Genomic DNA, 27086 nt, shown 5'->3' with positions numbered 1-27086 from the left:
GACAGAGCAGCTTTACAAGCTAAGTTTTAGAAACAAAATACAATATCCTTTGAAGCAAACTTACATCATTTCTTTAAGGAGAAAAACAACCCCCAATTTCAAAAGTTAATCAATTTTTTAAAAAATCTGTTTATTTGGCAAGTACTTAGTGGGTGCCTACCTTGGCCAGACACTGTGCTGGGTTAGGTCAAGTACTGGACATGGCAGACACGGCCCCTGTCCTCACACACCTCACATCCAGCCAAGGTGACAGTGGAGCCTTTTCATCCATGGCATGGATGTCACAAAGATACTCTACATCCAAACAAAGTTACTTTTAATGGATGCCTTCACCTTCCATGCAACCCAAGTAACAGACCTGCACTGCATCCACTCAGAGAGGGCTGTGTGAACAGAACTGGGAAGCTGAGTCACAACAGGTAGACACCATACACTTGGAAAGCAAGAGAGAGGCTCACATGATTCTCCCTCACAAAAAGCCGGCACTCAGCCTTATTTTTTTTTTTTTATTAAAGATTTTATTTATTTATTTGACAGAGAGAGACACAGCGAGAGAGGGAACACAAGCAGGGGGAGTGGGAGAGGGAGAAGCAGGCTTCCCGCCAAGCAGGGAGCCCGATGTAGGGCTCGATCCCAGGACCCTGGGACCATGCCCTGAGCCGAAGGCAGACGCTTAACGACTGAGCCACCCAGGTGCCCCGGCACTCAGCCTTAGACGACCAGGGAACAGAACAGCAAAGACTCACATGTAACAGCTACACAAGAGTCAAAAACCTCATATTGCCTGGGAGACCAAAAACCTGCTAGAGTCTGAGTAAATCATCAAACTCAGCATAGGAAAGAGATTCTGAGTAAATCATCAAACTCAGCATAGGAAAGAGATTTCTGTAGGCTGACTTGCTATGTTATTCCACAATAGAGACTGAGCAGAGAAGTCAGAGGACCAGAAGGCAGAGTGATCCTGACATATTTCATGTGATGGGAAGGCAAGTTTACCTCAACAGTACTGAATCTACTCATTAAATACTTATAATTATTTATTCAGTGAAAATCCCTTGGATTATTACCCATTATTCATTCTCTACAGGGAAAAAGATCACAAATATATTTCAAGGGCTCAAATAAATAAGCAAATAAATTAATGATCTTCCGCCATTTGTTCACTGAGAAAACATTTAGGTTAGGTGCTAGGGTGGATGAAATCGAATCAGTGCTAAAAAGGCAGGGAAAATAAACAGGAAGTGTGTCTTTTAGAGAGTAAGAAATAAATACTAAAAAATCAAAGCCCTCGACTCACTGCTCTTTTAACTCTCCTATTCCTCAAATGCAGCAGAAAAACCCCACAGAGGCATTAACAGCACAGGAGTATTTAATCTCAGTATTTTCTGACGCAGAGAAAATCAAGTGAAATTATAGGTCACTGAAGAGAACATGAGAGGACTGTGTAGTGTAATCCAGGTTTCTATATCTGTCCTCCAGAGTGCCAGTTCATTTTATTATTTTTGTCCCGAGTTCCAAATTATTACATCTGATATTCAGAATTCTGAAGATATTGCATACTGACCTCAAAGCCTCATTAGAAAACACACAAAAAAGGACACCTTCAGGAATGATTTAGAATGAAAAGAAACAAAAAAGCTTGTTTACATCTTAATTTGAACATTTAGCTGGCTGTTTTATAACAAGTTCATCTTTATATCTAGCCCTAGGGTCTCTTCCAGGTGAAGGCCCAAGGCAGCTGTAAAACTGACTAGCAAATAGGAGGTGCTCAGTGCCCATTTTTAAGTAAATAAAAACTAGTTGTAAGATTCTATCAATTTGTTTTCTTATTCTAGTTATCTTAGTGGGATTGCTTCAAAGTATCTGTTTCTCTCAGACCCAGAGACTGAGTATGAAGTGGGAAGGGAGACAGAAGAAAGGGCACTATTGAGAGCCAACTGTGTATTAAGGATTTTCAGGTCTGTTTTCCCTTTTTTTCCTCAAAATACCTTAGGAGAAGGGCATTATAAGAAAGAAGGCAGGTTCAGAGACAGTAAGTAAGGCCATACAGCTAGTAAGTGACAGAGATGAAACCTAACCCAGTTCTGACCCCTAAATCCATGCTGTTTCTAGCTGGCTTCTTGTTTCTGTGGAAAGCATCCTACTGTTCTTAAATCATGTTTGGCTTGGGGAGCCTGGGTGACTCAGTCAGTTAAGCGTCCAACTCTTGGTTTCAGCTCAGGTCACGGTCTTGGGGTCCTGGGATTGAACCCTACATCGGGTTCCCAGCTCAGTGGGTCTGAGCTCTCCCTCCGTCCCTCCCCCTCCTCCTCCCTTCTCATGCATGTGGTTGCACACACTCGTGTGCGCTCGCTCTCTAATAAATAAATAAATAATCTAAAAAAAATCGTGTTGGCTTTCAAGCACAGGAAGTCCTTTAACCACCAGCCAGCTATCTTGTCACAGTTTTAATATTTATCTGAATAAAGCTAGACTTTACATCTGTTGCTGGACAGGTCTGACACTTTTTAAAATTTAACAAATAGATCCAGTTAAATGTTTTTAAAAATTCAGAGAAACACACAGACTCAGCACAGCTTTGAGCACCTTAGGCCGGGATTTTAAAGACCAAACATTACTTAACATGTATACCAGCAAGCCTAGGACTCTGCTCAATATACTTCGAGTGAATCTTACAATATCCCTAAGGCAGAGACTCTTTGGTTTACCAATGAGAGGAAAAAAGGGCCTAATTTGGAAAACTCAAAATGAAGTAATTGGAGAAGACATAAATCCTCCCTTAGCTAGTTTTATTCCTTTCCAAAGGTCAGTGGATTTCAAAGTGTGTTCCCTGGAACCCCAGGATCTTTTGGGGGGAGCTTCAGGGCAGATGGAAGGGACAAAGAGGAAACTGAGTGGGAAAAGCACTACACCCTCTACCCCCAGCCACCCCAAACAACTAGGTTAACTTTTTTATATATTGAGATTATATGTGAAAATATATTTGAGTGAGAAACAATAGATTCTACTGCTTTAAAAAGTTTGGAAACCTCTGCTAGTGTGGTACACCAACAATTAAATGATTATACTAACATCTCCCCAAAGAAAACCTGAGGAAAGAAAGCTAGGGTTCTAATTGTTATACATATGAGAGTAGGCACTTTTTTTCTGCCATGGGAAGTTTACTTGAAATACATTAAGATTCAAAATATATCTCTGCAAAGAAAAAAGTCATAAATTTTTTTTTAAAATATGTGGTCATTAAAAAAATTTCATTGGCATTTCCTGGCTCAGTAATGATACAGTTTATAAAACAGAGCATAGACCATAGCATGGGGCATCCATAGGACACTCTGTCATGGGGCAAAGATCATTAACTTGTTCCTGGGAAAGCATGTTTCTCATGAAGAGCTTCTCTTGCTACTAACTTCATTCTAAAGAAAAGGACAGACACCTTGATTACTTCTACAACAAGGCAGATAATAACAGTACCTCTTAACAACCTGAGAATGATACTTAGAGAAGAACCAAGTACGTAATTCAAGCTTTGCTCAATAGCCTTGATTATCTCTTCACAACATGAAATGAAGTCAGTGATGTTCTGCATTAAAGATCCTCAGAGTCTCCTGACCATAACTTCCCCTTCTTTGGAAAAAGCATGAGCTCTGGATTCAGACAAGCCTGGGTTCAAATGCTAGTCCTCACACCTACTAGCTCTTAGATTGGGTTATTTAACTTATTCAAGCTTTAGTGTCTTTATCTTTTCAGTGGGGATAATACAATGGTCCCACACACGATTGTTGAGAGGAATGAAGACAAGGTAGCAGCCAACAGTAATGCAGCATTTGCCATGTGCCAGGCACCATACTAAGGGCTTTTCATAGATTTACTAGAGCTATCCCCCTTCAGATGTAGAAATTAAGGCAAATAGAATTTAAGACTAAATGCAGTAATATGGGTAAAAGGTCAACCACAGAGTTGCCAGGCAAGATTATATGTTCAATATATGTCAGCACCTCCGTCTTCCCCATCTTCCCCTTTGAAACAGCATGACCATACGGATTAAAAATAAAACTGGAAGTCAGGGCTCAAGAAATTGGATTCAAAATGACTCATTGGATGTCATTGAGAAATGACTCAGTCTCCGTGGGCACAGAAGCACAGAGCTCCACCAAAGCAGGAACACCACTGTGATCACGTGGACACATGTGCAAGCACAGAGGGTCCGACCACAGGGTAACAACGATCCTTCCAACCTCCAAGTCCTCATTTCAAACACTTTGCTTTTTGCTCTCTTTCCTTCGTTAGAACCTAATGGACTATAACACAATAATGTGCCGTGGTTTGAATGCCACTTGAGAGTCCCCACAGTCTGCATCTGTATATACTAGGAATCAAGAAAAGAAAAACTGAGGACAAAGCAGGAGGGGTGGGCAACAAAAAGTGTGGAAGGGGAGAGAAATGATCCCTAGAAAAGGCTGGGCACTGGTAATAATTTAAAGCAAGAATTAAAAGGTTCAGTATAGCCTTTGAATAATATCTTTTTTAATGGTTTGCTGATATAATAAATGCACATACACATACACACCTGCTTCATGGACTACAGAGCTTTAAGATGTGATTCTCAATCTAATTTCAGAATGAAATATTTCTAAATGTCTACTTCTAAAAAATGTCCAGATTTTAAAAGTCTGGTGGCTAAAAAGCAGGGTATTTTTGTTTTAATTGATATTATTGTACCTAATACAGTAGGCACTAAAATCCTTGGACTGTTAGAGGGTAAGAATCTTACTAGACAAACTCATCATTACATCAAGTTAAATCTGTCTCTAAGTCCCCACTCCAACTGGCCTGGTAGACCAGGTCAACCACAATTTAGATAATTAATTTCAGTCATTACTGACATTCCCATTCCTCTACCCCCCATATGAAGGACTGTAAAAGGTTCTGACAGAAGTTTTGTAAAGAGCAGAATGTTTAGAGACCACTCAGGTCTCCAAGCCACACTGCTACTGCTGAGCCACCCACTTTGCAAGTTTAGAGTAGAATTCATTCACTCACTCACTCACTAACAAAATTTGTTGAGCAGCTACTATACTCTGTATTCCGTTTAGGGTACTAGAGATACAACAAAGAAACGGGAAGATGAGACTGCCCCCTTCCCAGGATCCCTGAAGTTCCCTGAATTATGGAAGACCTGCTCCTTCCTCAGGCTGGAGAATCGTAGCCAAGGCTGGCTGTTCAGGTGGCTCAAGTGCAGGCTCCAGGCACACAACCCAGCCATTACCTCCCTTCCCCCCCACCCCCCAACTCATGGGAAGCCATGCTACCACTGCAGGACAATCTAAGGGAACTGGACAGGAAATGCCTTTTCTCCCTCTGTCTGTGTGGGTATCTCTGTGTGTCTGCCTCTTTTTATGAAGGATTAGCCACTCAGAAGCCCAGACTTTCAGAAAACAAAAGCCAGGAACTTCAGATAACAGAGAATGCTGCTGAAACAAAGGAGTTTAGGGGACCTAGCTACCATCTTGGGATGGGGAACAACGGGTTAGAATAGAGAGAGGGAAAAATTACATCAAGGAAAACACGCACACGCACGCACACACACACCCTTACATTATATTGCCACATAGAAATGCTTTCCTCCTAGAAAGCAATCAAGTTGTTTTCATTTTGAACAATAAAACAAATGTGATCTGTGTTTTAATTTCTCTTGAACTGAACTGTGCACCGAAACGTTCACTACTGCTTTAAGATACAATGCATAATATAGTGCCAGACACACGACAGGTGACATGGAGAGATGGGTGAATAACTTTTCTTCTTTATAAGTTGTACATCTGTTATAGGGAAAGTTGAGAAACAGCTTTTAAATAGCTAGCCTCTCTAAAACATCTTTTGAACAGATAAAGCCATTTTTAGGGCATAAGCACTACAGGAAAAAAATGTAAACATATTTTACAATCTAGAAGCATGGGGAAGAATTCTTGCATCAAGACATAACAAAATAAGATTTTTTAAAAAAAAAATCCAGAGTAGTTCACTTTTCCTAATCGTGTTTATTTAATCTTTTATTTATCAGAACAAGGGCCAGCATATGACTAAATATTGACAATCAAATATTAACCATATAGCCTTGGGGAGGTATACTCAATTTTTTCACCCTTAAAATGGAGAAAACACATCTACTATTTCTTGTAGGGTTGTTTTAAGAAAAGAGATAGTAAGGGAAGAGCACTTACTATAATGGCTGGCCTACCTTAGACACTCAAAAAATGTTTCAAATTCTCTCTCACTCCCAGCTTGATCTTAAAGATCATACCTATATGTCCACAAAATTCCAAGAAAATAATGAAATCTTTCCATCATCTAAACAAAAATGTTTGCAAGAGAGAAGGAATTTTTCTGATGTCCAAATCCTATCTATTTTTACATTTTTGTAATTTGGTCTCTCGAAGCTTCCTATAAATAATAATCTAAGGTACAGCCCCTTGAAGAACCAAACTATATGTTTTTATACTTAGAAATTTCAACTAACTTGTTAAATATCTGAATCACATTTGGAATCTAGGGTGAAACTGAAGGTAGATAAATGGCCCAAATCTTTCCTACCCAAAATGACGCTGGCCAAGTAGGCAGCTTCCCAAACCTACTTAGCATAAAACTTATTTTTTTTAAACAAGAAGACAGATTAGTTCCAAAGTATTAGAAAATCCTTAAACCTATAAAGAGTTTATTTGCATTTTAAGGTGAAATAATATTTCCCTTTTCTTATTTTTAAACTTAAATATTAACTACTCATAAACATACGCTTCTACTTGTTCACAAAGAGCTCACCATTCTAAACAATAAAAGTTATCATATACAAATGTGTCTTTAGTAAGATATGCTAACAAAAATTACTGTAAAAACAGTCTTATAAACATTTAATTCATTTTGATGTAAGTTCATGCAGCCCTAAAAAATTTTTAAGTTCATCTCCTGCACTTGCATAGAAGCCAACTTTTATCACTTATTAAAATTTAAAAAAAAATCCTTTCAGCACTATATAATATATCATCTTTCAAATCAGATGAAGTAATTACAGAATTTTATAACTTTCCATGAAAAAATTATTTTCGCTCCAATGTCTATTAATTGGATTTTTAATCTCCTGGGGAAATTTTTTCTCTTTTATTCATAACCTAATATTAAGGGATTGCCCAAGCAGAACAAATAGCTGGTCTTTTGTCTTTTTCATTAAAAGTATTTCTCTTAGAACCAGCCTCATCTTCAATTTCAGGATCCTTTTCCTTGATGTGTTTAAACCCCATACTGAGCACATTCAGAAAGGAATTAAATGAAGGGTAGGAGACCCTCCATTCCAGTCTGGCCTCCATTCTTGATATTACCTTGGTATGTAACTTCCACCCTCAGTTGTCCTACCTATAAAGTGGAAGTATTAATTATTTCAGAAGGTCAGGAGGGCAGTATGATGACAAAAGGGGATAACTGCTATAAAGATGTTTAAAATTGCTCATTAAAAGTTTAGTATTAGAAATGCAGTGTCACAAAACTAAAAGTAGCAAAAAATTACAGTGGTTCTTCCTACAGTGCTCTTCAGATCCAACTCCTTCAAACATAACACTGTAGAATACTATTTGATCTTAAAAGAGTATCATTATCTAGTATTGGAGCTCTGATAATGAAACACGAATGTTAACGACTTAGTCTATGATACCACATCATCCATCCTCAATGTTAAATCTACAACTTGACTAAATGTATTGATTAAGATCAAATTCTTAGTAAAAACTATAAAACAAAGTAATGTAAGAAGAATAAATGATTAATCAAAATGCTTAGAAGAGAGAGGTCACTTCTCAAGTCACAGCCCATCATCAGTGACTTGAGATACCCATTTTGGAGAATAAATTTATGATTTCAGGTTACTGCATCAACATTTACTTCTTACTACTGTACATCTGAGCAAATGAATAGTATTCTAGTAATAGTATTCTCAAAAATTTATTTGATTATGATTAATCAAGGAATCTAAAAAATTATAGTACCTAGCAATTTACTAAATATTATCGTATACTAAATATAGAACTAGAGTTCTTCCATCAGGCTTCTTCAAAGACTCCAATACTGTGTGGCTCAGTTTCACAAACTAAACCTGCATTTCACTAACCATCTCTTCTGGTCTCAAAATTATTTTACACAGTATCTCCTTTACGACATTTTTTTTTTAAACTTGGCATCTAGGGTTTCTAGTTTTATTATCCCTCCCAAGTATTAGAATAGTTTCTCCTTTCATGGTCAAATTAAAATTTGAGGGAAACTTACTTTCTTGTATTGCATTAAGAATCTCTGAAAAGTCCACATCACTCTTTGGGCCGTCAGGTAGTATTTGCATATCCAGCTGGTAGCCTTGCAAATCCACACCTCCTTCTAGAGAAATGAAAGATATTCATGGAGTTTGCACTGGTTATCAGAGAGCCCAGCATTAGGGTCCCAAGGAGAAGCAACGTCAAAATCTAAAAAGAACAGCCAGCTGATTTGCCAATGATCCTCCCTCTTAGAAAAATGACTTTAAAAAAAAATGAGAAATATTACCAGCCATTTGATCCTTATGGGACCAACAAGGTTTAATTGTATTTCCAACGTAAAAAATTAGGCAATTACTTTATTAAAATACCACACACTTCATAGTATTTACTGATGACTTCTTAGGTGAAGAATAAAACATGTTAGCCTCCACCCAAGGACATTTAAAATTATTTTCAGCTTCACATGGCTAAAAAGTAATATTCAACACAAATACTTTTTTTTAAGATTTTATTTATTTATTTGACAGAGAGAGAGAGAGAGAGACAGTGAAAGCAGGAACACAAGCAGGGGGACTGGGAGAGGGAAAAGCAGGCTTCCTGCAGAGCAGGGAGCCTGATGCGAGGCTCGATCCCAGGACCCTGGGATCATGACCTGAACCAAAGGCAGACGCTTAATGACTGAGCCACCCAGGTGCCCCTCAACACAAATACTTTATATCATCTTCTATAAAATTATAATAATTCATTCTTAGAAAAGGATTTAATATTCTTGATATCACAGGAAAAAAGACATCATTTTTCCCCTCACAGTTGAACTTCCCTGCTATATCATTTTTCAATTATACCAGAATACTTTTATTTCTTCTATGAAGTAATTAAATCTCTTGTGCTAGATTTGTCTCATGTATTTTTGGTATGCTCTAAAGAAGAGGGTTTTTTTATGCTGTTCCACACACCTATAGAACATTTAAGGGTGCCAAAGAAAACAAGACATCAAAAAGTAGCTTTATCACTAACAATAATAAACCTTCAAATGCTTTTTAAAATAATCACTAAGAACATCTCCAGTCCTGAGGAGTCTAGAAGGGCTAAAAAGCCAGTGCTAAAATAAAAAGATAGCCTGATGAATAGAGTGGGACATAGCTTCCAATATTTTTGTAGAAATAATTATTTCATAAGCCCAGGAATTATTCTTAGCCTTGAATAAATTTCAGTTACACCCTGAAATCAAAAGAATACAACACAGTCACTATCGTATAAGGACACTCATTCTAGAAGGGACATGAACACAGGTAATATAATAGACGATGAGCTTTAGAAGGTAAGGAACTTTTACTTGCATGCTATCACCCAGTACCTAGAACAGTGCCTAGCACCGAGTAGGCAGGCCCTCAATAAATGCAGGCTGAATGAATGACTAAGGCTACATGATAATTATGAAACAAAGGCCATAGAGCTACAAGGAAAGTCATAAGCCCAGATTATGGAGTCCTGCAAACCAGCATTCAAATTCTTATTAGGAAACACTGAATCTCTCTAAATCTTGGTTTTCTCATCTATAAAATAGGGGTGATAATAACAGTCTCACAGAACAACCATGAAGACTAAATGAGATAATGCATGAAAAGCTCTTAGCTGTCAAATAGCACTCAGTAAATGGAAGCCATTATATTATCATCCATAATAATGTGTTAAAGGAACATTGACATTTATACAGAAACTAGCTACTGAATAACGAGATGGAAGTCACAGGTCTGTTCTTTGGGACACCAGCATGCATTTCAGTGACTATCAAGCATGTCAAGCACTGCAGATACAGTGAACTTCTTAAATGCATGCATGTGGTTGTCTCACTGAAGTTAACAGTTGAGACTAAGCTTTTCAACAGGAATTAAAATGGGTTATTTGGTTCCCCCCGCCCCCCATGGCCAGTTACTGTGCATAAGTACGGAGAAGTTCTGCTGCTTTTCAACCTCTGCTAAGGCTAGATGCCCCTGTTCTGCCCAATAACCAAAGGCCTCATAATAACAATGACAAAAAATAAATAAGAATATTCAATACTGCCTATAGGCTGGTTCTGGGCTATGTACTTTACCATCTCATTTAGCCTTTACCCTTGAAAACAAGGTGCACTGGGAAGGAATAATTTGCCCAAGGTCACACAGCTACTACGTTGTCAAGATGCAACTCCAACCCATGCTCCCACCAGTCTTGAACACTCCCATATCAAAGCAGTCACAAATACAGGCTGTTAGAAATAAGGGAAATGGATTTACCAATAGTCCCATATTCTAGTGCTTCAGACCATGACCAATACCATTACATAACCTAAAAAGCAAATGACTTGCTAAATAGGCTAATAACCAGGAGCCCAAATTATTTACCTTGTGTGTCTTAGTCAGGAGCTCATAAATTCATATAGAAGTAGTTTTGACTAATAAATAACTACAGTTTCTAATAACCAAAATTCCACAAATTTTAGTAATTATTTTTTTGTTAGAGAACAGTATAGGAGCATAGAAAGTCACAAAAGAAGCAACATAAAGGAGACATTCAGGTCGTTAAAGTCTGTCTTTAAAGAATATTTAATGCTTCAGATATCAAGAAAATGTGAGGAAAATGGATACAAGGATAAATAGATTTGTTTCAAGTATGTTTATAAAAAATACCTTTTTGACCACAGAGTTGAGGGTCCATTTCTGGGCTCTCTATTCTGTTCCATTGATCTATGTGTCTGTTTTTGTGCCAGTACCATACTGTCTTGATGATGACAGCTTTGTAATAGAACTTGAAGTCCAGAACTGTGATGCCACCAGCTTTGCTTTTCTTTTTCAACATTCCTCTGGCTATTCGGGGTCTTTTCTGGTTCCATACAAATTTTAGGATTATTTGTTCCATTTCTTTGAAAAAAGTGGATGGTATTTTGATAGGGATTGCATTAAATGTGTAGATTGCTCTAGGTAGCATTGACATCTTCACAATATTTGTTCTTCCAATCCATGAGCATGGCACGTTTTTCCATTTCTTTGTGTCTTCCTCAATTTCTTTCATGAGTATTCTATAGTTTTCTGAGTACAGATTCTTTGCCTCTTTGGTTAGATTTATTCCTAGGTATCTTATGGTTTTGGGTGCAATTGTAAATGAGATTGACTCCTTAATTTCTCTTTCTTCTGTCTTGTTGTTGGTGTATAGGAATGCCACTGATTTCTGTGCATTGATTTTATATCCTGCCACTTTACTGAATTCCTGTATGAGTTCCAGCAGTTTTGGGGTGGAGTCTTTTGGGTTTTCCACATAAAGTATCATATCATCTGCAAACAGTGAGAGTTTGACTTTTTCCTTGCCAATTTGGATGCCTTTTTACTTTTTGTTGTCTGATTGCTGCGGCTAGGACTTCTAATACTATGTTGAATAGCAGTGGTGATAGTGGACATCCCTGCCACATTCCTGACCTTAGGGGGAAAGCTCTCACTTTTTCCCCATTGAGAATGATATTCGCTGTGGGTTTTTCATAGATGGCTTTTATGATATTGAGGTACATACCCTCTATCCCTATACTCTGAAGAGTTTTGATCAAGAAAGGATGCTGTACTTTGTCAAATGCTTTTTCTGCATCTATTGAGAGGATCATATGGTTCTTGTTCTTTCTTTTATTAATGTATTGTATCACATTGATTGATTTGCGGATCCAACCTTGCAGCCCAGGGATAAATCTCACTTGGTCGTGGTGAATAATCCTTTTAATGTACTGTTGGATCCTATTGGCTAGTATTTTGGTGAGAATTTTTGCATCCATATTCATCAAGGATATTGGTCTGTAATTCTCCTTTTTGATGGGGTCTTTGGTTTGGGGATCAAGGTAATGGTGGCCTCATAAAATGAGTTTGGAAGTTTTCCTTCCATTTCTATTTTTTGGAACAGTTTCAGAAGAACAGGTATTAATTCTTCTTTAAATGTTTGGTAGAATTCCCCTGGGAAGCCATCTGGCCCTGGGCTCTTGTTTGTTGGGAGATTTTTGATTACTGCTTCAATTTCCTTGGTGGTAATGGGTCTGTTCAGGTTTTCTATCTCTTCCTGGTTCAGTTTTGGCAGTTGATACATCTCTAAGAACGCATCCATTTCTTCCAGATTATCTAATTTGCCAGCATATAGTTGCTAATAATATGTTCTTATACTTGTTTGTATTTCTTTGGTGTTGGTTGTGATCTCTCCTCTTGCATTCATGATTTTGTTTATTTGGGTCATTTCTCTTTTCTTTTTGATAAGTCTGGCCAGGGGTTTATCAGTCTTACTAATTCTTTCAAAGAACCAGCTCCTAATTTCGTTGATTTGTTCTACTGTTCTTTTGGTTTCTATTTCATTGATTTATGCTCTGATCTTTATTATTTCTCTTCTCCTGCTGGGTTTAGGCTTTATTTGCTGTTCTTTCTCCAGCTCCTTTAGGTGTATGATGAGGTTTCTTGAGAAAGGCTTGTATTGCTATATACTTTCCTCTTAGGACTGCCTTTGCTGTATCCCAAAGATTTTGAACAGTTGTGTTTTCATTTTCATTGGTTTCCATGCATTTTTTTAATTCTTCTTTAATTTCTTGGTTGACCCATTCATTCTTTAGTAGGATGCTCTTTAGCCTCCATGTATTTGAGTTCTTTCCAACTTTCCTCTTGTGATTGAGTTCTAGTTTCAAAGCACTGCGGTCTGAAAATACGCAGGGAATGATCCCAATCTTTTGGTACTGGCTGAGACCTGATTTGTGACCTAGGATATGATCTATTCTGGAGAATGGTCCATGGGCACTGGAGAAGAATGTGTATTCTGTTGCTTTGGGATGGAATGTTCTGAATATATCTGTGAAGTCCATTTGGTCCAGTGTGTCATTTAAAGTCTTTATTTCCTTATTGATCTTTTGCTTAGATGATCTGTCCATTTCAGTGAGGGGGGTGTTAAGGTCCCTCACTATTATTGTATTGTTGTCAATGTATTTCTTTGCTTTTGTTATTAATTGGCTTATATAATTGGCTGCTCCCATGTTAGGGGCATAGATATTTACAATTGTTAGATCTTCTTGTTGGATAGACCCTTTAAATAGGTTATAGTGTCCTTCCTCATCTCTTATTACAGTTTTTGTTTTAAAATCTAATTTGTCTGATATAAGGATTGCCACCCCAGCTTTCTTTTGGTGTCCATTAGCATGGTACATGGTTTTCCATCCCTTCACTTTCAATCTGGGGATGTTTTTGGGTCTAAAATGAATTTCTTGCAGACAGCATACCAATCGGTCTTGTTTTTTTATCCAATCTGATACCCTGTGTCTTTTGATTGGGGCATTTAGCCTATTTACATTCAGGGTAACTATTGAAAGATATGAATTTAGTGCCATTGTATGGCCTGTAAGGTGACTGTTACTGTATATTGTCTGTGTTCCTTTCTGGTCTATGTTACTTTTAGGCACTCTCTTTGCTTAGAGGACCCCTTTCCATATTTCTTGTAGGGCTGGTTTTGTGTTTGCAAATTCCTTTAGTTTTTGTTTGTCCTGGAAGCTTTTGATCTCTCCTTCTATTTTCAATGACAGCCTAGCGGGATATAGTATTCTCGGCTGTGTATTTTTCTCATTTAGTGCTCTGAATGTATCATGCCAGTCCTTTCTGGCCTGCCAGGTCTCTGTGGATAGGTCTGTTGCCAATCTAATGTTTCTACCATTGTAGGTTACAGATTTCTTGTCCCGAACTGCTTTCAGGATTTTCTCTTTGTCTCTGAGACTCGTAAGTTTTACTATTAGATGTCGGGGTGTTGACCTATTTTTATTGATTTTGAGGGGGGATTCTCTGTGCCTCCTGGATTTTGATGCCTGTTTCCTTCCCCAAATTAGGGAAGTTCTCTGCTATAATTTGCTCCAATATACCTTCTGCCCCTCTCTCTCTCTCTCTTCTTCTTCTGGGATCCCAATTATTCTAATGTTGTTTCGTCTTATGGTATCACTTATCTCTTGAATTCTGCCCTCGTGATCCAGTAGTTGTTTATCCCTTTTTTTCTCAGCTTCCTTATTCTGCATCATTTCGTCTTCTATATCACTAATTCTCTCTTCTGCCTCGCTTATCCTAGCAGTTAGAGCCTCCATTTTTTATTGCACCTCATTAATAGCCTTTTTGATTTCGACTTGGTTAGATTTTAGTTCTTTTTTTCTCCAGATAGAGTTTCTCTAATAACTTCCATGCTTTTTTCAAGCCCAGCTAGTATCTTTAAAATCGTCATTCTGAACTCTAGTTCTGACATCTTACTAATGTCCGTGTTGATTAGGTCCCTGGCAGTCGGTACTGCCTCTTGTTCTTTTTTGTGAGGTGATTTTTTCCATCTTGTCATTTTGTCCAGAGGAGAATAGATGAATGAGAGAACAAAATGCTAACAGGGTAACAACTACCCCCAAAAAATATACACTGAACAAATCAGAAGAGACCTGAAACAGGGGGAAAAGAAAGGAAAAGAAAGAAAAAAGAAAAAAAAAGAAAAAGTTAAAAACAAACAAACAAACAAACAGAATATGATCAAATATGATCAGGCTGGTGCATAGATCAGTGCCACACACTAGATTTTGGGCGTCTTTTGGTCTGTTAGAAGAACGTGCCTCCTAAAATTTTAAAGAAAGAAAAACTTACATATGTACAAAAATAAGGGTAAATACGATGAAGAGATGGAATATGACTGTGAAGATGAAAATTATAAAAGATTTTATAAAAGGAATTGATAAGAATAGAATTTGGTTGAAAAAAGAAAGAAGAGGATTTAAAAAAAAAAAGGGAGAGAATGTGATCAGGCAGGAGACTAGAACAAAGCCATACACTAGAGATTCAAGATATATTTTGGTCTGTTAGAAGAAACTGTATCCCAAAATTTTAAAGAGAGAGCAACTTATATATATGTACCAAAAATAAGGTTAACTACTATGAAGGGATAGAATATGACTCTAAAAATGAAAAACAAAGATAAAAAACTTTTGCACAGCAAAAGAAACAGTCAACAAAACCAAAAGACAACCAACAAATGGGAGAAGATATTTGTAAATGACATATCAGATAAAGGGCTAGTATCCAAAATCTATAAAGAACTTATCAAACTCAGCACCCAAAGAACAAATAATCCAATCAAGAAATGGGCAGAAGACATGAACAGACATTTTTCCAAAGAAGACTTCCAAATGGCCAACAGACACATGAAAAAGTGCTCAATATTGTTTGGCATCAGGGAAATCCAAATCAAAACCTCAATGAGATACCACCTCACACCAGTCAGAATGGCTAAAATTAACAAGTCAGGAAACGACAGATGTTGGCGGGGATGCGGAGAAAGGGGAACCCTCCTACACTGTTGGGAATGCAAGCTGGTGCAGCCACTCTGGAAAACAGTATGGAGGTTCCTCAGTAAGTTGAAAATAGAGCTACCATACGACCCAGCAATTGCACTACTGGGTATTTACCCCAAAGATACAAATGTAGGGATCCTAAGGGGTACGTGCACCCTGATGTTTATAGCAGTAATGTCCACAATAGCCAAACTATGGAAAGAGCCAAGATGTCCATCGACAGCTGAATGGAGAAAGGAGATGTGTTATATATATACAATGGAATATTATGCAGCCATCAAAAGGAATGAAATCTTGCTATTTGCAATGACGTGGATGGAACTGGAGGTATTATGCTGAGCGACATAAGTCAATCAGAGAAAGACATGTATCATATGACCTCACTGATATGAGGAATTCTTAATCTCAGGAAACAAACTAAGGGTTGCTGGAGTGGTGAGGGGTGGGAGGGATGGGGTGACTGAGTGATAGACATTGTGGAAGGTATGTGCTATGGTGAGCACTGTGAATTGCGCAAGACTGTTGAATCACAGATGTGTACCTCTGAAACAAATAATACCATAAGAAGAAGAAGAAGAAGAAGAAGAAGAAGAAGAAGAAGAAGAAAGAAGAAAGAAGAAGAAGAAAGAAGAAGAAAGAAGAAAGAAGAAAGAAGAAAGAAGAAGAAAGAAGAAGAAAGAAGAAGAAGAAGAAGAAGAAGAAGAAGAAGAAGAAGAAGAAGAAGAAGAAGAAGAAGAAGAAGATAGCAGGAAGGGAAAAATGAAGGGGGGGAATCGGAGTGGGAGACAAACCATGAGAGACTATGGACTCTGAGAAACTGAGAGTTCTAGAGGGGAGAGGGGTGGGGGGATGGGTTAGCCTGGTGATGGATATTAAAGAGGGTATGTACTGCATGGAGCACTGGATGTTATACGCAAACAATGAATCATGGAACACTACATCAAAAATTAATGATGTAATGTATTGTGATTAACATAATATAATAATAATAAAAAAATATCCTTTTATAGGACTAGGAAAAAAGGCAGGAAGAAAATAGTCCAAATGGGTACACAATTTGTCTCTCATGTATAAAATTATGGGTATATATTTTTTTATTCTTTATCTTCTCTATTTTTTTTTACAATAAACAAAATATTTTTATAATTTTAAAGTCATTAAATTCAGATTGTGGCATGGGGAACATTAAATATTGAGAGTTCAGGATTCAAGTCTTAAAGACTACAGATGTTAAGCCAGTAATGGATTAATCTAACATAAAATTTTCTAAATTAATGCAATTCTTAAAATATATAATTTAAAGAGCTCCAAATTGCAGGATGCAACATTCTCATCATGGTAAACTGTAAGATCACATTTAGAATCCCTAAAATATAAAGTATTTTCCTTCCTCTGCTCAGAAGAAATATAAAATATACTTTAAAGTGTAATATAAGGGTCTGGAACTTCTGGAAGGAAGTCATTCATTAATGTCCAACATGACAAAGTAGGGGATGCTATAAAACAAGGACTTTTGTAAACTTTCCTAAATAGAAAGTGATCACTTGTGCAAGGACATTTGCAAATGAATCCTTCAAGGTGACGATCTTTACCTTTAGCTCATACTGCCCAGTGAGCAAGACAAAATACTTCAATACAAGAAGTTCTATGTCTACTTTGAACTTCTGATATTTATTTGTTGTTAGTCCTATAGTTTTGATATGATCTCTAAAATCAAAGCTCTTTCTACAGTCACTGATGCCTCTGACTTTAAGTCAAAACACAAAGCTCTTTTTCAGAAGCAAGATGGTGAAAGTGTCATAGTTTCAAACTGATGAAGTTTTAAAATAAAACATAACCCACTGGGTTTCAGTAATTGACATGCAACCAAATGTAATCCCAAGGAAACTAAACCAATAAGTTACATTAAAAAGGGAAACTTTGAAAGGATTCATGAAGATGTGGAGAATATAATGAACAATTTTAAAAATCAAAAATAGCCATAAAATTCATGTGATCTCCAAATCTGCCTTGAGCTTTTCTTACACTTGATTGAGTGATGATACTCAAATCTTAATTGTGACTCTGTTGTGTGAGAATAAAGCTGAAAGTAGTTCCAATAAAAAGGAACTTTGATAACAGTGCTTACGTTTAAGACCTTCCGCTGAGCAAACAATATGTTAAAAAATCATTTTAGATTTGTAACTAGTTTACATGGACTTAGCTAAATGCTTATATACAAAAGGAATTAAAAAAAACAAGCTCTAAATAGGAGTCTCAATTAGCACATACATCGATGCCTCTCCCATTCCATCTCTGTCTGTAGAAATCCCTTTCTACTTTTAAGGCCCAAACTAAGTGCTCCACTTCAGGAAGCATTTCTTGACCCTAACAAGCAAACACCATTTTCTACCATTTCTATTTTGAACTTCTATAGTTACCTATATTTTATCTTTTCTATGGTACATGTTTTCCATCAAAAATAAGGTAAAGTATCTAGCACAGTTTGGAGTAGACACAGACAACATGTGAGCTCCTATCTTTTCCCATCTAGATTTTCTTCTTCATCTCTAGCACCCTCAACTAGACTATAACATGATGGAGGCCTGGGACCAAATTGCATCTACCTTTTTATCTCCTATAGAATCAAGATCAAGGCCTTGAACATACTAATTGCTCAATTAAAGCTCTTATACTGCAATTTCATATTACTAGTAACAGTGGATACAGACTGAGAAAACATCCCAGTTTTCTTTCATCATCCATAATTTTAAGGCATCTTGATAGGTTATCTATCAAGACAACTATGAAAGACATGTTCTAAATCATGCATTTACTTTTTTGTGAGCTCTTCTCAAATCTTGTCAAATAATAAAGAAAATGCTGACGTACCAACATCTTAAAGCTTATAATGAAAGTCAACAGTTGCCAACCTTACCCCTTTCTCAACTCCAAACCTATTCCTTTAGCACAAATACTCTCAAGAGTTTGTTTTTACTTCTTTTGGCTATTTCCATGTGGGTATTCCATTGTTTCTTGATCAATTTTATATATTACTTATTATTTCCTACTATGATAAAAGACAATATAAGTTATATGACTGACTGCCACTTCCTCTTGTCCTCCACCCATCCATCCAATCATTATTTTTAGTTATTCTGTTATATTGCCTTAGTTTAACATTAAATGACTTAAAATTCAATTTCTTGTTCAAATATAAATAGATCTTATATTTGCAAATTAACACAAAGTGGTATAAAAAAGCAGATTTTGATACTACATTGACCTGGATTTGAATTCCATTTTTATGTGACCCTGAGCCATTAAATAATGAGCCTCATTTTTCTCATTTATAAAATGGAAAGGATGAAATTTTTGAGAGGCTCCATTAAAAATTATGAACAATTGTTTACATACATGCAATTATGGCTCATAGTGTTAGATCATCAAGTGATGATCAATTTTCTATGTCTCATCTGTCTAATTTTATAATGACATATTCCGTCTCTAAAAATTAAGGCCAATTCCAAGTTTAGGGTCTAGACTAAATGAAAACAATGCATTAAAAAAACTCTGTAATTAGACTTGGAATAATTATTTCATGTTGAAACAGAAATAAAGAGAAGTGTGACAAGTTAAATCTTACCTTCGCCATGCAACACAAAAGAGAGGGAACTCTATAAAGTAGGCTAAAGGGGACAATGGTATTTACTGTGATTTCCTCATAATGAATGATGCTTGATTTGAGCATCTGTCTACATTCTATTTATATTCTGCAAATAAAAATTGGTAGTTCCTGTCCTGTGAGGTATTTTTAATACAAATTGTCAAGTGCAACATTTTTATAGAATAGCAAACAGTGATACATCAAAACTTGATATAAATATCTAAAATAAATCCTCACCTGTAATATTTTTGGACTTAATAGGCTGCAGAAAACACCATTCCTGTAATTGAGAGTTTGTTTTCAATTCCCCATAGTGAATTCAGTGTTTCTATGACAGTGTTAAGATGAAGAACGGTATTAAGAAGGGGGAGAGGTACATTCTGTCTTCTTTACAAACTTTCCCTGCATCAGACAGTGTTCAAGATAGATCTTTTAAGGAGCAAGAAAATAAATTCAGTTCTTCTGAAGGATCTGAAATTGGAAACCCTAGATTTACACGTGGGATATTCCACTGGTTCTAGAAAAACTTTCCATCTCTGTGTCTTTACTTCATTTATAGTGCTTACCAAAATCTATTTAGTATGCTATAAGCTAAAAAAGCTTCGCAAGAGAAGATGCTTCATAAGTGCTATTGTGGTGAGCACTGTGAATTGTGTAAGACTATTGAATCACAGATCTGTACCTCTGAAACAAATAATACATTATATGTTAAAAAAAAGAAGAAGAAGAAGAAGATAGCAGGAGGGGAAGAATGAAGGGGGGAAAATCGGAGGGGGAGATGAACCATGAGAGACTATGGACTCTGAGAAAACAAACTGAGGGTTTTAGAGGGGAGGGGGTTAGGGGGTGGGGGGATGGGTTAGCCTGCTGATGGGTATTAAAGAGGGCACATTCTGCATGGAGCACTGGGTGTTATACGCAAACAATGAATCATGGAACACTACATCAAAAACTAATGATGTAATGTATGGTGATTACCATAACATAATAATAAAAAAAAGTATATCAGAGAAAAAAAATAAATAAAAATATTGATCAAAATTTAAAAGATACACAAATCATTCTTTCATATTAGTGTTGCATAACTATAAATCTAGTGATATTGCAAGATCATTCTCTTACAAAAGAAAGCTCAGCATTGTATTAAAAGGAATAAACAGACTGATTCACCCACACCAATCACTGTAAAATCTAGATATTCTTTCAAATGATTAACACTGAGTAGTTCTAAGGACTCAATTCTGGACTGGGTTCTGACTGGAGAACCACATTTGGCTAATAGCAGGTAGATGTTTTTTGAGTCTAAAATGGAAAGAATAATTCTAGTACTTGAGCCAGTAATGGCTGACTTTCAACAAAATTGTTTCCATGTTTCTCAGGATTGGCAAAACAGTGATCTCCTAAATTATAATGCATCCTTGCACTAGGAGTTCCAAAGAGGGCTTGGAAATCAGAGCTGCAAAGTTCCAAAGGGCAGGAAGGATCTGTGAGTCCTGCAGGCAGCGCTCCATGGGGGGCAAGCAAAGGAGGGGGGGGGAATCTTCCAATCTCCTAGCTGATGAGTTCTGTTGCTATGATGACATGCATTCTTACAGAGAAAGGGAAGAAAAAAACCTCAGGATTAGGAGGGTTTGCAGAATAGAAACTGTGAGACCTTCAGCATTACTACAATGTTGCTATTCTCTTAACTTGCATGATAAATCTACAGAAGAGCTTCAGATGAATGTATGAGAGTATGGCCTTGCAAGACAACAGCCTCATGAGCGTTCTGTCCATTGTGTACATGACCTTCACCTCTAACTGAGGAAATTAAGCATAGTAGAAGTTTACTATTAACTACCATAATTAAGGGCTTAGGTTGGGGTTAGGTTACTAGTTATAGTTGTATGGTCTTGAGTTAAGTTGTAATTTAAATCTTTCCCAGCTTCCTAAATATAAAATTTTTGAAATAACCTTGGGCAGAAGGTAAGAGTTTTATGTTACACAAAACACAACCCTTGTTCCAGAAATTAGTCATTTGGTTTTCCTTGTGACTGCCTTTTCTGCAGCTTTTCTTCATTCATTTTGTGTGTTCAAATGGTTGTGAAAGGATCCTTCAGAAAATTCTCTCTTTATGCATCATATAAGTCAAAATATGTGCATATGTCCCTCAGCAAAGGGAAAAGAAAATGTAAATATCTAAGGGAAGAATTTGGCACATATTTTTAGAAAACACAATTTTGTTACTCAGCAAATGAGAGCAAGGAACACAGATACCAATGCCCAAAATAGCTTGTTTTCCTAAGCACCCCATATTTACTAAACTCACAACACACATCAAAAAGGAAAAAAAAAAAACTTAAAGAGGAAGAGATTCAAATGAAGGATGATTAGTGTTATTTCCAAATCATACAACTGACTGTTCTGAAAGACACTGCGTTCACCTTCAACACTACGAGAAATGAAACAGAAGTCGAAAGTAAATCTTATAGTTCTTCTACCACATAGTTTCAAAGCCACGTGGAAGATCTTATCTTCCAGTCACATGAAAAATCCATTTCACAAATAAAACAAACATGTAATTTCACCCAGCTTCAGATCTATTCAGGAAGAGTAGCCAGGTTCTTTAGGTTCAGTAAAGAAGCTTCAGTCACAATTCTCAATGTTTGTTTCCAGATAAAGTGAAAAAAACACCAAAATTTCACTCTCAACTAACTCTCATCTTCAAGGGGAAAAAATGGCACAGCTGGGAAAAAAACTCGTAAGAAATTAGATATAGGTCTTAGTTAGGGTGCACCAATTACTAATTTTATACTTTTGGGCAAGCAATTTCCTTTCCTGAGCCATAGTAAAATAAGAATAATTCCATCTCATGGACTAGTGGAAGAACTAAATGAGATATAGAAGAAATATTTGTGAAAGCCCCTTAGAAACAGTGAGGCATCATTTAATGTGAGGTAGTTGTCTTATGATCATTACTGTTTTAAAGAACAGCCATCCATTTGCTTTTTCCTTACTTTTTCCCTAGAGAATGAGTTGAATCTCGACTCTCATTCTGGCAGAACTAGAGATAAGTCAGCCTTCATTTGGCTTCTTAAGGAAGACACAAGTCTTTCTTAGCTTTTTTTTTTTTTTTTAATCTCTCCTTACTTGCTCCTTGTCTCTCTCTGTCCCTTTCCCCATAGCTCCTGGTACTGCTGTTTTAAGAGGTGAAAGACAACATGAAAGGCACTTGCTGAGTTCAGTCTGTTCCCTAATTTGAGATCAGACCTTGACATGAGGGCCAGAAAGTAATAGTTAAACTCAGGGAAATGGAATGTGTTCCATAATATTGGAACCAGAAAAAGGGAGGATGAAAAAAATAAAGGCCTAATGCAGAGTAAAACAAAAAAGAAGCTACAAAGTAGAGCATCACTTTCCAATGAAATCCTGGTCCTTTCTTCAGCATGGTCTTCTTATGCTAAGATTTGAACTATTATAGGGCTTGTAATTTAAATTTTCCAAGGCTCTGTTATACTAACTTGCTAGAAATATATTGCCACCACATCATTTGAAGAAGAAGGTAACATTAGCACATTGAATGAAAGAACCTGATTTCAAGCTATATTACAAAGCTGTGATCACCAAGACAGCATGGTACTGGCACAAAAACAGACATATAGAGCAATGGAACAGAATAGAGAGCCCAGATATGGACCCTCAACTCTATGGTCAAATAATCTTCAACAAAGCAGGAAAAAATATGCAATGGAAAAAAGACAGTCTTTTCAATAAATGGTGCTGGGAAAATTGGATAGCTATATATACAGAAGAATGAAACTCGACCATTCTCTAACATCATACGAAAAGATAAACTCTAAATGCATGAAAGACCTCAATGTGGGACAGGAATCCATCAAAATCCTAGAGGAGAACATAGGCAGTAACCTCTTCAACATCAGCCACAGCAACTTCTTTCAAGATACATCTCCAAAGGCAAGTGAAACAAAAGCTAAAATGAACTTTTGGGACTTCATCAAGATAAAAAGCTTCTGCACAGCAAAGGAAACCGTCAACAAAACAAAGAGGCAACCCACGGAATGGGAGATGATTTTTACAAATGACACTACAGACAAAGGGCTTATATCCAAGATCTATAAAGAACTTCTCAAACTCAACACCCAAAAAACAAATAATCAAGTCAAAAAATGGGCAGAAGACATGAAAAGACACTTCTCTGAAGAAGACATACAAATGGCTAACAGACACATGAAAAAATGTTCATCATCATTAGCCATCAGGGAAATTCAAATCACAACCACATTTGAGATACCCCTTACACCATTTAGAATGGCAAAAATTGACAAGGCAAGAAACAACAAATGTTGGAGAGGTTGTGGAGAAAGGGAACCCTCTTACACTGTTGGTGGGAATGCAAGTTGGTACAGCCACTTTGGAAAACAGTGTGGAGGTGCCTCAAAAAATTAAAAATAGAGCTACCCTATGATCCAGCAATTGCACTCCTGGGTATTTATCCCAAAGACACAGATGTAGTGAAAAGAAGGGCCATATGCACCCCAATGTTCATAGCAGCAATGTCAGCAATAGCCAAACTGTGGAAAGAGCCGAGATGCCGTTCAACAGATGAATGGATAAAGAAAATGTGGTCCATATATACAATGGAATATTACTCAGCCATGAGAAAGGATGAACACCCAACTTTTACATCAACATGGATGGGACTGGAGGAGATGATGCTAAGTGAATTAAATCAAGCAGAGAAAGTCAATTATCATATGGTTTCAGTTATTTGTGGAACATAAGGAATAGCATGAAGGACATTAGGAGAAGGAAGGGGAAAGTGAAGGGGGTGGAAATCAGAGGGGGAGACGAACCATGAGAGACTATGGACTCTGAGAAACAAACTGAGGCTTTTAGAGGGGAGGGGGGTGGGGGGATGGGTTAGCCTGGTGATGGGTATTAAGGAGGGCACATATTGCGTGGAGCACTGGGTGTTACATAAAACAATGAATCAAGGAACACTACATCAAAAACTAATGATGTACTGTATAGTAACTCACATAACATAATTAAATTAAATTAAATTAAATTAAAAAAAAAAAAAAGAATCAGACTACCTGATGTGGAATCTTGCCTCTGCCATCTACTGGCTGTATGTCCTTGGGCAAGTTATTTAACCTTCTCTGTGCCTTAGTTTCTCCAGCCATAAAAATAAGGATAACAGCATGAGCATATTAGGGAAATTAAATGAGATAAGGAATGTAAGCAGCTTAACGGTTCTTGAGGTTGAGAATATGGTAGAGTGATTAATAAATTGTAGCTATAATTTTATTTGTCAAACACTTAATACCTCTGTATACAGACAGAACTACATTGCAGCTTCACTGGAAACAACAACATCCTAAAGTTTCTCTTGTGTGAAATCAACTTGTCCCAGCATTTAGACACCATATATATACATAAGGACAAAATAAGCATAAAGGGCTGCTTAGGTTTTAAATTAAAAGATAAAAGGAATTGTGTTAGAAATTATTTGGGAAAACCATGAAACATATCAGTAAAAACACCATTTTACAAACTCTAAAAGAGACTAAAGGACAAATTCTGGGATTAATGATATCCCTCTGGGACTGTGTGATAGGCCTAACAGATAAAGAAAAAGCAATAGAAGAAATATTTTAGATTGCAGAAGGCTTCTAATTCTATTTTATATGGCATAGTCATTAAAATGGGATAATGTGATCTATACCCACTAAGTTTTACAGTTTTGAATTCAAAAAATTGCAATCAGTGCTTCAGTTTACTCTGCTCTTGACCCTTATAGTCCCAAGCTTGGTGACATTTAATACTTTTATTGTCAGTCTATAAAGGGGAATAGAAAATAATATTCATTAATTATGAGTGGCTAAAAGATAAGGTCAAGTTGAAATCAAGACACAAGAGAAACATCTGAAATAATCAGAAGAAAAACGAAACCACACAAATACAAGACAAAGATAAAGAGCTCCTGTGTCCGTATAGCACAATGAAAATATTAATTCCAGCACAAGTTAACCGGAAAACTGCTCTATGGTACAGTGACTGAGCAAGAAAGGGTTCTGGGACATATTCACCTTCAGGCTTCTGAATTTTGTCTATGATAGTGAAAACAAAAGTGATCACTACCATTTATAACTGAGCACCTACTATGTGCCAAGGATCATATTCAGCATTTTACATTAATGAATTTATTAACTTGTCCTAACAATGTTACAGAGAGTTGTTAGCTATAGTGCATAAAAATACAGAGTACCCAGTTAAATTTGAATTTCAAATAAACAACTAATAATTTTTTATTATAAGTGTGCCCCATGCAATATTGGGAAATACACCAAAAAGCATTTGCTGTTTGTTTGAAATTTAACTGTGAGTCCTGTATTTCATCTGGCAACTCTAACACCATGAAATAGGTATTAATATCCTCATTTTGCTCATCAGAAAACTGAGATTCACAGAACCTAAGTCATTTGCCCAAGTCTGTATACCTATCAGTTAACATATCTGGGTTCAAAATCTCTAGCAACAAAGCCTATATTCATAACCAGTCAATGCATTTTCTCTGTTATTATGTTCTCTCCTGTATATGAATGGTCATCCCTCCATCCTCCTGTTGACATTCTAGTTGACCTTCAAAGTCCAATTTGTAGACTACATACTTTGTGAATCCTTAAATTTTTCCCACTAAGAATATTCCCATAACTTTATTTGTATCTTCATTCCAGCCCTTAAAACAGCTTGACTTCTATTATAGCAGGTTACATACAGGTCCCTATAGTGGACATTCTTGCATGTACATTTCTCTTTTCTAACATCCCCTCTATTTCCTTTTGGGGCAGTGTCTTTCCCTTACCATATGTAGCTCAGGTGGGAGGAGAAATTGAGGGGTCCTACAATCCTATTATAACAACTGAAGGGAGAAATCTCCTTCTGTCCTATCCTTTCTTTCATTACAACCTACCCAGCCAAGGGAAAGGTGTATGGTCAATAAGACTGCTTCTTCCAAGTCTTCAAAACTTGAGCCAAATAATGCAAAACTAAGACAAATGGTAAGGGTTCATTTATTCCAGATAATCAAATAATTCATTTCTTGGTTTCTGTTCCTTTTCCAAGGCTGGTTCCATCCATAGGCTTTCCATCCATATCCTGCAGATTTAAATTCTTTCTTTGCTTGGATTAATAATTAGTTTCAGTTGTTTATAACCAAAGAACCCTGACTGATTTCTCTTTGGACATGACTGTAAGCTCCCTAAGTCCATGTATAATAGAGTTTTATACCATTCCCAACCAGTCCCAACAAGTTACCTTCCAAATAAATATTTGTTTGTACATAGTAGGAACTCAGAAATGTTTGTAAACTTAAAGGGGGATAAATGAATTGAAATTGTTCAGGGCTGATAGCATAGAAGATCAACAAAACTCTTATTTTTTCTTTTTGTACTTCACAACAAGTCTGAGTGAGCTTTTAGAAAGCACTTTGAGAATTGGGATTATTAACTTTGTAAAAAGTGGATGGATCACATAATAGGCCTCAATATTACTAAAATGTCTATGATGCTTCTAAGATGTATGACTCACTACAAATAAGTTTGCGAGCCCTTTTATAATCTCCCAACAGAGAGCTATGATGCATTAGTGTAAGTATACTAAAAATAAAAGGATGCAACTGAAGTCACATCTTTCTTGCAGAAGTTTTAAATATACATATTTAAAAACAGGTTTTTAATTATAATTTGTTTAATATAATTTTTAATTATAATTTGGTGCTAAAGAATTTTTT

At 36.6% G+C, this 27086-nt stretch overlaps 1 protein-coding gene across 3 annotated transcripts in view; it reads right to left on the bottom strand.

Moving 5' to 3' along the window:
• Nucleotides 1-27086, bottom strand: part of ANO4 (anoctamin 4) — a 350573-nt gene that overhangs the window by 196220 nt on the left and 127267 nt on the right. For 2 of the 3 annotated variants that reach the window (XM_032416461.1, XM_032416459.1), the window contains exon 3: nt 8308-8412. The exons of the other annotated variant lie outside the window; for it this stretch is intronic. In XM_032416461.1, the coding sequence (XP_032272352.1) occupies nt 8308-8412 (105 nt within the window). The remainder of the gene's footprint in view (nt 1-8307; nt 8413-27086) is intronic. 3 annotated transcript variants of the gene reach the window in all.

Source organism: Phoca vitulina, unplaced genomic scaffold (assembly GCF_004348235.1).
Source record: "Phoca vitulina isolate PV1807 unplaced genomic scaffold, GSC_HSeal_1.0 scaffold19, whole genome shotgun sequence".
Taxonomy (NCBI): domain Eukaryota; kingdom Metazoa; phylum Chordata; class Mammalia; order Carnivora; family Phocidae; genus Phoca; species Phoca vitulina.
The sequence above is the reverse complement of the archived record's forward strand: the minus strand, read 5'-3'. Positions and strand labels throughout refer to the sequence as shown.